We start from the raw sequence: 17,516 nt of genomic DNA, 5'->3' as shown, positions 1-17,516 counted from the left end.
AGGAAGGTCAATCGGGACAAGATGTGGCCAGTGTCATGAGCATGTAAACATTGGATATGCCACCAAATATCTAGCACCTCCTGCCTCCAGCATGGCCCCACAGAACAACTGAGTGGAAAGAAGAAGGCTGCATTTTGCTTTCCTTAAGCCAATCTTGCCAGAACCGGGAAGATCTAAGGAACCACTTTGGCTCAAAGTTGTTCACCTTTTGGGTAGCCAAATCCGTATTTTTTTAAAAAATAAAATGACCCAGCAGAATGCAGATGAAACTATGAAGAACTGACAAGAAAGATGCAACCACTGCATCAGGAGGATGCTTTCCAGGAAAAGTGAATGATCAATGGCAGTGAAATAGGAGCTATCATGGGGATCTGAGAAAGAAAAGAAATCATTGTGGCTGCAAGAGCTACAATGACTGGTGACTGGAAGCACTGTATAGTCAGGGAAGGGAAGAGAGACATGGGGGTTCATGCCTATGGGGCCAAAAGTTCAAAGTTTGGGAAGTCATGGTGTTCAACCATAGGAATAGCATGATCTGGTTTGCATTTTTCTTCAAGAGTAATCATTCTTGTTGCTGTGTAGAGAATGCATTTCAAGGCAGCAAGAGCAGAAGCAGAGCAGCAAAGAGATTATCATAGGAGATAAATAATGTTTGTATCAGGTGGAGAGAAGAGGACAAATTCAGGATCTAGTTTGGAGGCAGAGGTGGCTGGACTTTTAGGTGAACAGGATGTGACTGAAGGAAAGAAAAGTCCAGGATGACCCATGGGTCTTGTCAGGAGCCCCTGTGGTCCCTTTACTGAAACAGGAAACACTGGGAAATAAACACAAATTTACAGCAATGATTTTTTTCTTTTAATTTTTTTGTTTTTAATTATTATGGGTACATAAGAGGTACATATGTTTATGGAGTACATGTGATGTTTTGATACATGCTTACAATGTGTAATAATCCCATCAGCTTATTGGGATACCCATCACCTCAAGCATTTATTATTTCTTTGTGTTAAGAACATTCCAATTCCATTCTTTTAGTTATTTTAAAATATACAATAAAGTAGTGTTCACCATAGATCACATTGTTATGCTATCGAATACTAAATCTTATTCATTCTTTAATTACATTTTTATACCCATTAACTATCCCCACTTCCTCCACCAGCACACTGCAGCAGTATTGATGGAGTGAAAACCAAAAAAGTACTTTTTGGGACATAGCCAGTTTGAGACACCTACTAGATATCCAAGTGGATGTGTCAGGTAGGCAGCAGATGAAGAATTTGGGAGACAAGGTGCCATGTTAAGGCTGAGCATGATCAGAATATAGACAGCGAACAAATCCCTGGAGCGAAAGACTCCACCGAAAGAGAAGACTGTGGATTATGGAGGGAAGAGGCCTCAAGATGGAGATCTAGAATACTACAAAATTTACAGGTGGGAAGAGAAGGAATCTAGACAGAAAATTCAACTGTGGTCAATGAGAAGAAGGAAAACCAGAAGACAGTAAAATCAAGCCCTCCTTCCAGAGATAAGGATTCTAAAGGTCCTGAGTGAGACCCAGGAATCTTAATTTTTAAAAGTTCCCCATGTGATTCTCATGTGTGGCCGGTATCAGGAGTCACTTGGAAAGTGCACAAAACCGAATAGTTGGTCCCAGAACTTGAACCCAGCTCTTCTGACCTCTGCTTCCTCACTCTGTAACTCCTATTCCCTCTCTACATTTTTTAAAAATACAAGCCATTTCATCTTCATGCTGATATTAAATTCCCATCTATTCCTCAAATCATTAACTCTAGTTATTGCTCCAACTGTTCTCTCTTTAGTCAGACTTTGGGAAGGAGTTGTCTACATCATCTCTGCTTTCTCCTCTCTTATAGATTCCTACATCCACACTAATCTCCTATCACCCTGGCTCATACATTGTTTTGTCCAAGTCAATGGAGCCCTTCACGTCAAATGTAAAAAAACTTCTCACTTCTTACTCCAATTGTCAGATCACATTGACACCACTGACCATTTCTTCCTTTACAAATCTTTCCCTTCTCCCTCATGGGTCTCCTAGTGCCTGTTCTACTTTTTTTTTTTTTCTCTCAGTTTTATTCATGGGATTCTTCTCCTGTGTTCACCCCTTGACCATTTACAGATTTTCACTCATGTTCTGCTGGTTGTTTTTTTCCTCATCAGCAATTTGAGAGCTGAGGACTAAGGTAGAGATTGTGTAGTACAGAAAAAAATGTAGCTAGTTCTCATAACAGCCTGCTCCTTCTATCTTCCCGACAGACGTCTACTCACCTAACTACCACCTACTTACCAGTGACTCTCAATTCTGTATTTTTGATTCTGCTCTCACATCCTTGAGGTTCAGGCTCATAAATACAGCAGCATGATGAAAGCAGTCCATTGAATATTCCACGGGTAGTTCACACATGACATGATTAAAAACTAAAACCAGTATCTCATTCTTCAAACTGGTTTATTTTACTCTATTCATAACCTACTTAATGGAATCATTTGAGCCAGAAACCTAGCGAGCCCAAAACTTGGAGAAGTCCCCAATCTCCTCTCTTACTTCCCCTTAGTTCCATATCTAAGTAGCCATAAACTCTAGCTAATTTTACGTTCCTGAATCCTCACATTTGTACCTTCCTCTTCAACCTATGCTATGCCTGCAGAAGTTCAGGCTGTATCAACACTCCCAAAGATTGGTACAAATCTTCCTTGAGTTGACTCTTGCTCCCCTTAAATCTCTGACAGCAGTGAATGGGACGGTTGAGAGTTTGGAAAGTATGATCGCATCACTGCCTTGCCTATGACATTTCAATGGCCCCAAACTATATTCTGGACAAATCTAAACACTTAGAGAATTTGAACACCCTCCATAATTTGGCCTGTTCACTTCTCTTTGGTAGCCCCATCTTCTGCCATCTTGAGATTCATTCACTACAAGTACTGTGTTGCTTGCTTTCCCACATAGGTCACATGATGTTCCATCCTGGATGGATGGACTCAAACGCTTTCTTTACTTGGAATGCACACTCTAAATTGTTACTCCTCCTTCTTCCTAAGAATTTAGAGCTCAGACATTGACTCAGGAAGTGTATCTTAGGCCTCAAGGATCAGTAAATTGTCACTCTAGGTGGCTCCTAAAATATATTGTGCCTACCACAAACCAGATTCCATGAAAACACTTGTTTATATTTCCCTTATTATAAACTCTTCAAAGAAATGGACAATATTTTATTAGTTATCGTGCTGCCTAGAACATGCTAGATAATTACCCATGGATGCCTGATACTGTTACACCTTAGTTAGTATTCTTTTACCACTTGGCAAGTTTCTGGAATGCATCTTCTCATCCTTACTTAGCTGGTGGAAGGATGTGAAATAATCTAAGAGAACATTCCTAGGCTCAAAGAATCCCCAAAGATTAACTAAGGTAATATTTTTGTTTGTTTTGCTTATCAGCTGTTTGTATTATCTGTTGGAAGTTTCCTTCAGTGGAGAAAATGAGAGTTGAATTGAAATAAAATCTATATCCTCTCCCCAATAAACTTTTACTGAGGTTTTTATGGAAATGGCCATCTTCCAGGAAATTTTAAGGTGAATTTCACCATAAGAATGGCAGACTGAATTAAGCTGTGATTTCCTTCAAAGGTGGTAGCTGTATTTCTGCAAATTCTTCTTGGTAAAATAATTGTTGGCAATAAGTAGTATGAAGGAATACTATTTGGGGAAATTGTCTTTTTCACCATCCACAGTAAGATGTGGTGGAATACGCTTCTGCCTTAGTGGTTCCCGTCTTGGTTTTCTTCACTGTGCATGTGTTAATTAAGCAAAAGTAGCACAACTTATATCAATTACATACGAGTCATTCTCTGTTTCTAGAACCAGAGTCTCTTACAGTTCAGTGTTGCTCACACTGTCTATTAAAATGCTTCTACTGAAAAAGGAGAAAAATTGATTAGCCCCATGCCATCTACGGATGGAAACTAAAAAGATGTTGCAGGCACAAAGTAACTTTGAAGTTTCAAATTAAATCTTCAAAATTTATGCAAGCTTTTGCATTTCACTCCATACTGTATCCATGTTTTATTTTCACAGATCTAAAGGGGAATATAATTGATGCTTCAGAAAGATGTGCCATGTCTATCTGGTGGCTTCTTATATTCCTGGAGCACCAAGCGGTATCCCACATGTAGACAGCATTTTGAGAAACACAGTTAAATAAGCCATTACTTAAAAAGTTCCTCGACACAGGCATGTGTAATGCCTTCCTATGGTTAAACACAGATTAAACATTTTTCTTTTTTCTTTCTTTTTTTTTGAGACAGAGCTTTGCTCTTGTCCCGCAGGCTGGAGTGCAATGACATGATTTCTGCTCACTGCAACCTGAGCCTCCCGGGATCAAGCGATTCTCCTATCTCAGCCTCCTGAGTAGCTGGGATTACAGGCAGGCACCACCACACCTAGCTAATTTTTGTATGTTTAGTAGAAATGAGGTTTCACCATGTTGGCCAGGTCTCCAACTCCTGACCTCAAGTGATCCATCCGCCTCAGCCTCCCAAAGTGCTAGGATTACAGGCATGAGCTACTGCGCCAGGTCACATTTTTCTAAGGATATCATTGAAGTGATGTAGTCTCCTGGGCCTATCACATCAGGAGACACATGCTGTTGATTTGACCCATTTTTGGTGACATTAACGTTGATTACTTGATCAAAGTGGTGTACTACAGGACTTTCCTTTGCAATGCTATTATCTAGTTACCCCTTTGTAATTAATAAGTATCTTGTGAAGTGATACATCCAGATTATATAAATATCCAGTCTTCCTGAAACTTTCACCCATTAGTTTTAGCCTCCATGCTGATGCTTGTGTGAATCAATTCATATTTTACAGATGTCTTTACAATAAGAAAGGGCTCTTCCTTGTGCCATTTACTTATATGTTCACTCATTCATTCATCTTTTAAAATATCAGTGTAGATTCATGGATTCGTATTTCATGAGCTATAATCTTTGCTATCATTTATTTTGATGCTCAAGTTGTCTCAGATTTGACGAGTGGGAGCCCCCTCAGGGGTGCTGCTTCCTTTTCCCATGTTCACATTGAGGGGCAGTAAATAGAACAATGGACCTTCCCTCTCCAAAAATGCAACATCATCAAAGACAAAGGAAGATCAGGGACTTATCCGGATTAAAGAAGGCTAAACTGACCTCACAACTGAATGTAACACATGATCTAGGAATTTGTTATTAAAGGACATTATTGCATAACTGATAAACTAAGATAATGCCCCTAGAATAGATAATAGTATTTTGTCAAATTATTGATGATACTAGTTATGTCAGAAAATGTCCTTGATTTTAAAACATATACCACAAAGTATTTACGAACAAGGGGGTATCATATCTGCACCTTAATCTAAAACAGTTCTGAAAAAAATTTAATTTTCTCTATATAAATAAACATATAGATAAACACAGAAAGAGATCACGCTAATGTAGTAAAATGTTAACGTTTGAAGATTCTCAGTAAAGGGCTTAAGGGAATTCTTTGTATATATTGCAACTTTTCGGAAAGTCTGAAATTATGTCAAATGTTTTAAAACTCTGTTAGTCGCCAGGCACGGTGGCTCACGCCTGTAATCCCAGCACTTTGGGAGGCCGAGGTGGGAGGATCACGAGGTCAGGAGATCGAGACCATCCTGGCTAACACAGTGAAACCCCGCCTCTACTAAAAATACAAAAAAGTTAGCCGGGCCTGGTGGCAGGCACCTGTAGTCCCAGCTACTGAGGAGGCTGAGGCAGGAGAATTGCATGAACCCAGGAGGTGGAGCTTGCAGTGAGCCGCGATTGTGCCACTGCACTCCAGCCTGGGTGACAGAGTGAGACTCTGTCTCAAAACAAACAAACAAACAAACAACTCTGTTAGTCCATACCTCACCTACTTATTGAATGCAGGATTCCTTCCCCAGTATCACTGCCAGACATGTATTCCTTGCCTATCTATGTACAGTTTATAGGGAGCTGTGGCCATAGGAAGACTGTCTCATCAATGGGCATTTCTAGTTGTTAGCTCAACCCCAAATGTGCCACCTTAAAAGTCAGCTCATGTGATGATGCCTCTGGCGTTCAATCAAAACAGAATAATCCTGTCCCAATTCTACATCAGACAGTTTGAATTCATACCTACCTCTTCCAGGCCAATTATTTGCTTTTTATGTAATGACTGCATATTTGAAATGATTTCTTGAACCATCACCATTACTGCCACTCAGAGCCAACTTCATGGGTGTGTGACCCAGGCAGTCACACAGAGTTCCATGCTTGATGTAATGCACTTGCTGTTGATCACTCAAAACTCTTAATAACGTTTGAACAAAGGGCTCCATATTTTCATTTTGCACTGGGTCCTGCAAATTATGTACACAGTACTGCTGCAAAAAGTCTATGTGGTGCCTTTGTGTAAACTGGACACCCACAGGCACAAGGCCTGATAAGAAAACAGTACCTATGTGCCCAGGAAAACTAGCCTCCTCTTCCTTCAGGTGGATGAAATCATTTTCTAGAGTGTGCATCTTGGCTAGTGAATGCATACTCCGGAATGTGAGAGGAGCTGTATTTCAACACTCATTTTTTTTTACCTGGCTAGATGCTATTACTTGGCTAGATGCACAACTTTATTTAGAGGTCCAGACTTTCAAACCCTACAATAGTATTCCTATATATTAATTTCAGTCTATGGAAAAGGACTGAGCATTTACAGAGTAAAATAATATTGTCTCTTGACTTTGGACACTTTTTTCCACGGGAGAGGAAGGAGAGTTTCAAGCTTTTGTATGATTTATACCAAGTGTTGAGCATTGGTCTTAATATTATGTTCCATGCCATGGGAATACATCCACATTCTGAACAGATAGGAAGGGAGCAGTGGAGGTATTATTGGCAGTTTAGGCCTCTTCCAGAGCTGTACACTGAACAAGAGAGAGTTAGTGATTCTCATGCTTCCTAACTTCCATTCCCATTTTAGAATGGCTTCACTGTAGTACTGTTAGGAGTGCACAAACAAGAAAGGACAAAGATGGCCCTTATCTGTCAATGTAAGCTATGAATTCACTAAGAAGCCAGATGCCATGTTAGATCCATGGTGCAATCATGACCTACAGCTAACAAAGGTCTTTTCCTAGAGCCATATCCTACACTGGTAGGGTTGCTTTTCAAGCCAAACACATTTATAAAACAAAGGTAATATATAAGATTGTGTACTAGGCTAAGGAGTGAAGAAAAAGGGTAATGCAGGTTGAATCCTCAAGCAGTTTACAATCTAACTAGGGACATAAATCCACAAATACCTTCAAAATAACTATCATTCGGGGTATTTTAAGTAGTGTGGTAGAAGTACTAAATCGATGCTTTGAAAACTCAGACACTTAGAATTTATGAAATTTTGAAGCTGGAGGTGCCACAGAGCATTCCTTTCAATGACTTAGTTGGTATGTGAGGCTGCTGAGATCAACAAGTGATAGGGGATTTGCTAAACTAGGTTTTGTGAAAGAAACAGCATGCAAGATGGCCCTTGGATTTAGGGAGAGATAGGAGTGTGAGATGGGCCACAGAATATGTTCCAAGGATGAAAAAAAATAGATAAGCAAGTCAAGGAGGGGAAAAAGAGTCCCACATCCTAGACTCTAAGCATCTAGGTCATGCCACTCAAGTGGACAAAGAACACTTGCAGGGATATCATTGGAGATAAGAATGGAAATGTACAGGAAGGCTGCATCTGTAAGCCAGGAAGATGTGCCTAGATGTATTTATTTACATATTCAAATTTATGGGTAACAGAGGGCCATTAACAGTTTTTAGTAAGAAATTATTTATCAAAGCCGTGAAACCAAGATCCATAATTGAGGTTTCATTTGATGTCTCTCTTCCATCATTTTCAAAAAATTTTTACCCTTCAGAAAGCAAATGAAAATAATACTTCTTTGACTATGGGAGTTTCAAAGCTTTTGAATGAAATTCTCTTTTAATTTCTTTACTCCTTCTTGGCACAATTGCATAGATATTTTAGGGGTGTCTTAAATCAGCAGCATATTTAAATTATATTCAGGATGTATCACATTTTATACATTAAAAAACAAACAAACAAAATAGTGGTTTTCTGCTGTGTTTTCTTTCAAGTGGCTAACTTGCTATAACAGGCTTGACTAAAACAGGCAAACATTCCCTTCCTTCTCCAATCCCAACAGTCATATGGGAGAAAAGGCCCAAGTGTTAAGAAAAGTTTGCCCGGCCAAGGGTTAGTGGTATAGGCCCAACATTTTATAAGCAGATGAAGAAGAAGGAGAAAAACAGGGAAGAAAATAAAGGGCTAGGTAGCCAAATGTTCACACATGAAAATAAACAACTACAAATAATTGAATATTCCTAGATTTGACAACCGTCCAGCAGCAGAAGTAACAGATGCCATGGCGTGCCCGTCTATCTCTGGCTCTATTGAACCAGACAAACGAGAGGAGGCCCGTGGGAGTTGTTCCCTAGAGATAGACTTCTGCCAATTTTGTGGGGTAAATGTAGGTTGGCTTTATTTATTTATTTTTACCTTTATAAAATAACTTTTGAAACTAGGCCTCCACAATTTCCAGCCCCAGGCAATTGGACAGCAGCCAACATCTTCCTGACACAGTGTGGAATTATTAAGGAAAAAAACAATAGTTTAAGATAACAGGCACCTTGGCTCCTAAAACAAAATGTGTGTGTGCATGCATGTGTACACACACACACACACAACTGGACCATGAGGAGGAATACAATTTACTCTTAAACAGAATCAGAAAGGAAAGCTATTACAGCTTTCTTCAAGGAAACACTCAAAGGTACATGAACTTTTTTCTATTATAGTTTTTAAACTCCCACGTAACAGAAAAGGATCAACATACCTTAGTGCCAACAGCACTCAGGGTGAGAGTTTGAAAGATTCAGGACCTGGTTCCATGTTGGTATCAGCTGGGTGACCTTTGGTCACCTAACTTTTTTTTCTTTTCTTTTTCTTTCCTAAGAGATGGGTTCTTGCTATGTGCCCCAGGGTGGAGTGCAGTGGCTATTCACAGGCGCGATCATAGCACACAACAGCCCCAAAACTCCTAGACTCAAGTGATCCTCCTGCCTCAGCCTCCTGAGTAGCCATGACTACAGGCATGCACCAACATATCCAGCTCACCTAACCTTTTGCCTTTTGAAACTTCACTTTCCCAGCTGTTAAATGAGGAATTTGGGTGAATGGTTAAATCAACATTTTCCAAATAGTGCTTCAGAAACATATTCTAGGGTCTTGTTACTAAAAGTATGGCCCACAGACCCACTGGCAGCATCTGTAGGTATCCAGGGAGTTCATCAGAAATATAAAATTGCGCCGGGCACGGTGGCTCACGCCTGTAATCCCAGCACTTTGGGAGGCTGATGCAGGCGGATCACGAGGTCAGGAGACCGACACCATCCTGGCTAACACGGTGAAACCCCGTCTCTACTAAAAATACAAAAAATTAGCCGGGCGTGGTGGCGGGCGCCTGTAGTCCCAGCTACGTGGGAGGCTGAGGGAGGAGAATGGCATGAACCCTGGAGGCGGAGCTTGCAGTGAGCGCAGATCGCACCGCTGCACTCCATCCTGGGCGACAGAGTGAGACTCCATCTCAAAAAAAAAAAAAAGAAAAAAAAAAGAAATATAAAATTGCAGGCCTCATACCAGCCATACTGAATCATTTTAACTGAATCACCAGCATTTTAATAGCATCCTGGTTGATTGCATGCATGTTAAAGTTTGAGAAACACTGCTTCTGGGCAAGACAGCTCAAAGGTGATCATAGAATCACCTGGATACAACTTAATACAAACATGCCTTTCTAGGTCCTTTCTCCAGTCTCAATCTGAAAGCCTGGGGTGAAAGCTAGGACTCTGCCTATTTAACTTAATACGCCACGGAAATCCATTTCAGTGAATACATGCATTATATAAATTTTTTAATTTACATTATTTCCCTTTAAAATCAAATGATCTCAAAGTGGTATAATTCCAATGAGCTTCCTGGTGTTTTTGTAAACATTGGCTAAGGTGATCATGTCAAGACCCTACGTGTCAATGGATCCCTCAGCTGAATTGTCCCAGATGCCATAGAGGTTAAGCCCATGCAGTTTTTTTTTCAGTTTTTTGTTTGTTTTGTGTGGGTTTTTTGTTTTTTGTTTTTTGTTTTTTTTTTTGACAGTCTCGCTCAGGCTGGAGTGCAATGGCACGATCTCAGCTCACTACAACCTCCACTTCCCGGACTCAAGTGATCCTCCCACCTCAGCCTCCCAAGTAGCTGGGACCACAGGCACATGCCACTGTGCCTGCCTAATTTTTGTAATTTTTTGTAAAGATGGGGTTTCGACATGTTGGCCAGGCTGGTCTCGAACTCCTAGGCTCGAGCATTCTGCCTGCCTTGGCCTTCCAAATTGTTGGGATTACAGGCGTGAGCCACTGCACCCAGCCCATGGCAGTTTTAAAATTGGTAATTCTTGATGGATAATTGGTTAAATGCAGGAAACATAAGGAGCTCTGATGGTGAACTCCAACAATTTAATGAACAATATTAAAATGATACTAATTTTGAAAAGCCCCCTCAAGATGATTGTCATCAGATTCATAAGCTACATTCATCTATCAAAATCCTCATTTAGCACATTAAGATGTCTCTAGTATTTCAAAAACCAATCTTTAAAAGAAGAAACATAGTGAATTATATCCAATTTAGCTTTTCATGTATTGGGAATAAAGACGATCCTCACACACAGTGTGTCACTTGCAGGAAAGTGCTTACAAATAGCAGCCAGAAATCTCTCTCATCCCCATATAACATGAAAGACATTTTTTTCTAAAGTGGATTTTTTCTTTTCCCTGCAAGCAAATCAAAAGAATTCTAAGCAAGGTCCTAAAGGCAATTCCCCCACCCCCCCTGACTTTTGATGCCATTACACTAGTTAAATTTCAATTTACATTTTAATGTACACTGGTCCCCAAGTCAAATGCAATATTTAATGACAAATCATGTCTTGACTTGCATAAATAATTTTAAATAAATTAAAAAACCTCTCACTTGCTACATGAGAAGAAACTAAATATGTGTTGCAAATATTAGAGATTATATTAAGTACATTGGATAATATAGGCTTTAATAATATTCAGACATTTTTTTATTTAGAAATCACATCTTTATCACATCTTTGATACAGATATAGAAGAGTGACAAAATAGTTTTTAAATCTCTAAAACAACTTGGGAGCTTATTACCACAAAACTATTTTATGATTCTAAAAAGGTGGGAAGTGATAGAACAGTGTTCTCTGGGGCAAGGCTCAGTGGTTCATGCCTGTAATCCCAGCACTTTGGGAGGCTGAGGAGAAAAAACTGCTTGAGGCCAGGAATTCAAGCAGCCTGGGCAACATAGCAAACCCCATCTCTCTCTCTCTATGTGTATATATATATATTTTAAGTCTATATATATTTTAAGTTCTTTCTCTGTCTCTCTCTCTTTCTTTCTTTCTTGATGGAGTTTTGCTCTTGTTGCCCAGGCTGGAGTACAATAGCGTGATCTCAGCTCACTGCAACCTCTGCCTCCTGGGTTCAAGCGATTCTCATACCTCAGCCTCCCGAGTAGCTGGGATTACAGGCATATGCCACCATGCCTGGCTAATTTTTTTTTTTTTTTTTTAGTAGAGATGGGGTTTCTCCATGTTGATCAGGCTGGTCTTGAACTCCCGACCTCAGGTGATCCACCCACCTTGGCCTCCCAAAGTGCTGGGATTACAGGAGTGAGCCACCGCACCCGGGCTAAGTGTTTTCTATTTTTCACATTGTTTATTCTCTCATACCTGGGAGAGTTGGGGACCTAGGGCTGACCCAGAATAAATTTTTATAGAATCCATAATCTATAGAAAAATTACTAGGTTACTAAAATTTTAATTCAATTTGTTTCAATAAGGATTAACACAGCTGCAAATGAAAGATGGTGGTGGAGAATCATATATATCATAAAATAATAGCTGATGATTGATAAATGCTCATATGTGCCAGGCACAGTTTTAGATATAGTTTAACTTTAACTATTAAAATAATTCTATGAACTAGGCACCCTTTTATCAATGAAAACATTAAGACACAGAGATGAAATAAATTTTCTACCATCACAAAACTAAGTAGTAGAACTGAAGTTGGAAACCAACAGGACTCTGGAGTCTGGGTTCCTCCCCATGCGACGCATGTGTGAAAGTAGAAACTGCAGGAGCGAAGGCACACGTCAGACATGCGAGGGTGACATGCAGAAGAGCAAAGTGTTTAGAAGGACAGATAATACTGTACACCACGAATGGCAATGGGAAACTAACAAAGGTGTATTTGAGCCATTCTTTGCAACATTTTGTAAGCAAAAACAAGGTTTTTCCCTGGACAAAACCCCTGGAAGTTTCCAGCAGGCAAGTCGCAATGAAGAATTAAGTGAGCAGGAAGGATGGAGATGGGAAGGACGGGCATGTGCAGAGATCAGGGAGAAGCTATTTACAGTAGTTCAGAGTATAGGTCATGTGGGCCTCAGAGAAGTGAAGAACAGGAAAGGAAAAAGTGAGGGTGAGCAGAAAAAAATTGAGGGGGCCTATATTGAAATCCCCTCTGCTGTTTTGCAGATAGAGCCTTGAAATTACCTATTTTATCTTGACTCAAGTCAGATGCCCCGGCTGGCCTGATTGAGACCACGCTGGGAGCACAGACATGAACTTAAGAGGAGATTAAATGCAAACATATTCTCTCTCTCAGCTGGCCTGCTACTTTAAAGTCATAAAATAATTGTTGGCTAAAATTAATTAACTAAATAACTATAGGAAAATATTTCCCTTGGCTCTCACATCAAGAGCCTGGCTTGTGAGGTGACCTCTTCTCCCTGGCCTATCAGAACTCAGGCAATACCCAGGAGAGGGCCTCCCCAAATCGCCAGTAGAATGAAGGTGACATGCATATTTTAAGAGGAAGATTTCATTCCCCAGGAAACATAAATGTCTCTGCAAATAGCAATTCACTCCTATTCTTAATCCCTAAACCATCAACATCTGCTATGAAGAATTACTTGAGTCCTCAAATAAATCTCTCTCATCCTGTAGTCTTCGTGACACTCTCAAAAGGCGGTATTTGAATAAAACAACAATAACCATCTCTTCCCCTATCTCTCAATTTCTTTCTAGAGGTGATTTTACAGTCCCAGGCACACAAAAGAGGTTTTATCAGGATCCATGGAGGTGGAATAATGGAAGTGGGAGGGCTGAAGACATTTTCAAGGAGGAGAAAAAAAGTTTGTGTATTTATGAAACTTTTTTAAAATTATAAAAACATTGATGCTGAAATATGATAAAGAAATCTTGGACCCTTCTGAAAAGCAATTTTCTTTCTTTCATACTTTTTTCCAAGTGTGTATTTTTTTTTTTTTTTTTTTTAGTCCTACTTGGGTCAAACTAATGCAGTTTTAAAACCCATTTCCATGTTTTAAGATTCAGAGAGAAGAGATTGAACAGTAGGTTATAAAAATCCCTTAATGTCTTTAATGTAGTATTTTTGCAGATTTGCTGGAAAGTAAACAGTCATTGCTCAACTTTTCCCATAAGTGTACCTTGAACTTTGTCATTGATGGTGAACAGCAGAATCCATTTGCATGAATTTCATTCTCTCAGGAACAGGTTTTCCCTGGCATTGTTGAGACACCTGCACTCTGATCATCTAGGCAGAATCTCCTAGCCAAACTGATTTGCTGAATGTACTCTGGAGGAAATTATCAAACTTATTTATTTATTTTTTGAGATGGAGTCTCTCTCATTCTGTCACCCAGGTGGTAGTGCAGTGGCACAATCTCAGTTCCCTGCAAACTCCATCTCCTGGGTTCAAGCGATTCTCCTGCCTCAGCCTCTCAAGTAGCTGGGACGACAGATACACACCACCACGCCTGGCTAATTTTTGTATTATTAGTAGAGACAGGGTTTTGCCAGGCTCGTCTCGAGCTCCTAATCTCAAGTGATCCTCCCACCTTGGCCTCCCAAAGTGCGGGATTACAGGCGTGAGCCACTGTGCCACGCCTGGCCAGAAATTATCAAACATTTTAAAATACCATTTTAGAAGAGTAAATTTAAGTCCTCTCATTTACATTCTGTAGAAGCATCTGACATCTGTAAAGCCTCTCTTCAGTTCTATTTAACTCTCATTTGTGGTACTACAAGACAAGGTCACCCAGAATGTACTTACAGGCTATGCGCACAGAGGCCTTCCTGCTCTTGGAGGTACCCAGGTGGCTCCACGCCACACACTGGCACCAATAGTCCTCGGGCCCATGGAAGTCCTCCACCTGTTGCCTGGTAACGTTGATGAACACTTCGCGGACCTTCAAACCTGATGGTGGGAGAGATAAGAGACAAATCAGCTGAGGCTGTTATATTTCTCAAACAGAAAGTTAAGGTTAGCCAACTCTTTTCTTTTTAATTAAACAATCCTGTTTTTAATCAAGGCAAGGTTTTAATTACTTTGACAATAATATATTACAGCTAATTAAATTTCAACAGCTGAGCAGGCTGGAAAGCACACGTGTAAAGTATTATCAACCAATTGCGGCTCCCAGTACCTTGACTTAGTGCTGTTTGTCTTTCTTTGGTACTATATTCCTCATAGATTTTACACAATGTTAATTGCTGGGATTCTCCAAGCGAAAGAGGCCTCCACAAATCAATGCCAGGAACACGGTTCCAAGTTGTTCTAAGTGCCCCTACGTCTGGGTTTGGCAGCTGGGGTGGGTCATTGTAATAGTCCGGCTTAGAAGAAAGAGGAGTCAGTGAACATTTGCAGATGGTGTGACCAGGCTGAAAATCTGAGGAAGGACCAAGGCATCGGCATTCAAAGGCTCAGGAAAACAAAGCCAATGGGACCAAAAGAAGGAATGAGCACAAAGAGAAGACAAGTTGAAATAAGTATTTTTTTTTTTTTTAAGCGATGGGGATCTCACTATGTTGACCAGGCTGGTCTGGAATTTCTGGCCTCAAGTAATCCTCCCCCCTTGGTGTCCCCAAATGCTGGGATTATAGGTGTAAGCCACTGTGCCCAGCCACATGTGATATTTTGATACATGTATACAATATGTACTGATCAAATCACAGTAACTGGGATATCCATCACTTAAAACATTTTTTGCTTTTCTGTATTTTTTCATTGATATATCATAGCAATACACATAAACCAAGTTAGTCTTAAAGCCCTGAGAAGAGAACCCAGGGAGGCCCCCATAGCAATGGTACGAGGAGGTAAAGAAAGGGGGATTTTTATAGAAAGAGTGGCTAAGGGCACAGCAGTGAACTGAGATGCAGCTATTAAGACCATAACCTTTTAATGGTTTTTTTTGTTACTTTCAGTTCTGTTCCTTTATTTTAGTACTTACACTTAATTGTGGCAATAATGTTAATAAATGGAACTATTTTTTAAAATTAAGTACCTAACTATGCTTTTTCCTTTAAGTCCAAAAGAAATTCAGGGGATAGAAGCATCACTATAATCAAAATGAGTCCAGAACTCTCCATGGAGGAGGTAGATCATGATTATATCTTGGTTTCAGGATTTAAAAAACAAGAATGGAGGTGTAGGATTAGTCAGGCTGGGGAAACGTTCCCTTCCACCCAATCAATAACGTGTTATTTATGGTGTGTGATGAGAGATGGTCATGACCACATAAGTCACCATGTGCAGTTTGAGGTATACTTTCTAAATTTGTAGGAGGAACCCACATAACAGAAAATCATCTTGATGACAGTTGGTAACTCACGTTTCCCCTGTTTGTGAAAGTACAAAAGCACTGTGTTTTCCCTGTCAGAGACTATGAGTCCCGAAAGCCAACTCCTAAATCAAATAGGAGAAAAGAAGCCTTACAGGTGATGATGATGTTTTTCCTGTTGCTTTGTTTTTTCTTTCTTTACACCTTAATGAAAGAAGAAATATGAATGGACGGACAAAGGCCAGGAGAAGGCAGAGTTGGCAGGCAAAGGCAAGAGGGAAGAATGTCACAGAAAGTGGAAATAAAGGAAGGTTTTTAAAAAGTTTCTTAGAAGCAGACAAAAACATATACTGAGGAAAGGACACCCTAATTCAATAAATGGTGCTGGGTAAACTGGACCACCAAATGCAGAAGAATGAAACGGATCCCTCTCACCATATACAACAATTAACTCAAATTGGATTAAAGACTTGAATGTAGGACCATAAGCTGTAAAAATTTTAGAAGAAAACCTAGAAAAATTATTCTAGACATTAGCCTAGGCAAAGAATTTATGACTAAGAACCAAAAGCAAATGCAATAAAAACAAAAATAAGTGAGACTTAAACTGAAAAGCTTTTCCACAACAAAAGAAATAACAGAGTAAATAGCCAACCTACAGAATAGGAGAAAATATTTGCAAACTATACATCTCACAAAGAAATAATATCCAGAATCTACAAGAGACTCAAGCAAGTCAGCAAGAAAAGACAAATAATCCCACTAAAAAGTAGACAAACAACACAAACAGATTTTTTTCAAAAGAAGATATGTAAGTATCCAACAAAGACAGAAAAAAATGCTCAACATTACTAATTATAAGGAAATGCAAATTAAAACCACCATAAGCTACCACTTTACCCCAATCAAAATGACCATTATTAAAAAGTCAAAAAATAATAGATGTTGGCATGGATGTGGTGAAAAGGGATTACTTATATACTATTGTAAGCGTAAATCAGTAAAACCTCTGTTGAAAACAGCATGAAGATTTCTCAAAAGACTAAAAGTAGATCCACCACTTGATCCAGTAATCCCACTACTGGGTATCTACCCAAAGAAAACGAAGTCATTATATCAAGAAGATACTTGAATTTGTATGTTTATTGTACCACAATTCATAATTGCAAAGATAGGGAATCAAGCTAAGGGCCTGTCAACAAATAAATGGACAAAGAAAATGTATTATATCATGGAGCACCACTCAGCCATAGAAAAAGAATGAAATCATGTATTTTGCAGTAACTTGGATAGAACTGGAGACCATTTTCCTAAATGAAGTAGCTCAGGAATGGGAAACCAAATACTGCATGTTTTCACATATAATTGAGAGCCAAGCCATGGGTATGCAGGGGCATACAGGATGGTATAATGGACACTGGATTCTCAGAAGTGGGGCGAATTGGACAGGATGAGGGATATAAAACTACTTATAGGGTACAATGTACACTATTTAGGTAACAGGTACATTAAAAGCCCAGACTTCCCCACTATACAATTCATCCATGTAACCCAAAACCACTTGTACCTCTAATGCCATTAATTTTTTTGTTTGTTAGGACAGAAAGCAAGCTGGAGTGGAGCATGCATATTAGAAAGTAAAGTTGAGCAGGTAAAATGGAGGCACTAGGCTCTGGAGAACAGGGCTTGCTTTAT

General features: G+C 39.6%; 1 protein-coding gene across 6 annotated transcripts in view; it reads right to left on the bottom strand.

The window, feature by feature from the left end:
* The window catches only part of UNC5D (unc-5 netrin receptor D), a 552,460-nt gene that overhangs the window by 211,814 nt on the left and 323,130 nt on the right, over window positions 1-17,516 (bottom strand). For all 6 annotated transcript variants that reach the window (XM_002818989.5, XM_054561426.2, XM_054561425.2 and 3 more), the window contains exon 3: window positions 14,312-14,455. In XM_002818989.5, the coding sequence (XP_002819035.1) occupies window positions 14,312-14,455 (144 nt within the window). The remainder of the gene's footprint in view (window positions 1-14,311; window positions 14,456-17,516) is intronic.

Source organism: Pongo abelii, chromosome 7 (assembly GCF_028885655.2).
Source record: "Pongo abelii isolate AG06213 chromosome 7, NHGRI_mPonAbe1-v2.0_pri, whole genome shotgun sequence".
NCBI lineage: Eukaryota > Metazoa > Chordata > Mammalia > Primates > Hominidae > Pongo > Pongo abelii.
Note: the sequence above shows the minus strand (reverse complement) of the source record. Positions and strands in the feature narration are given on the sequence as shown.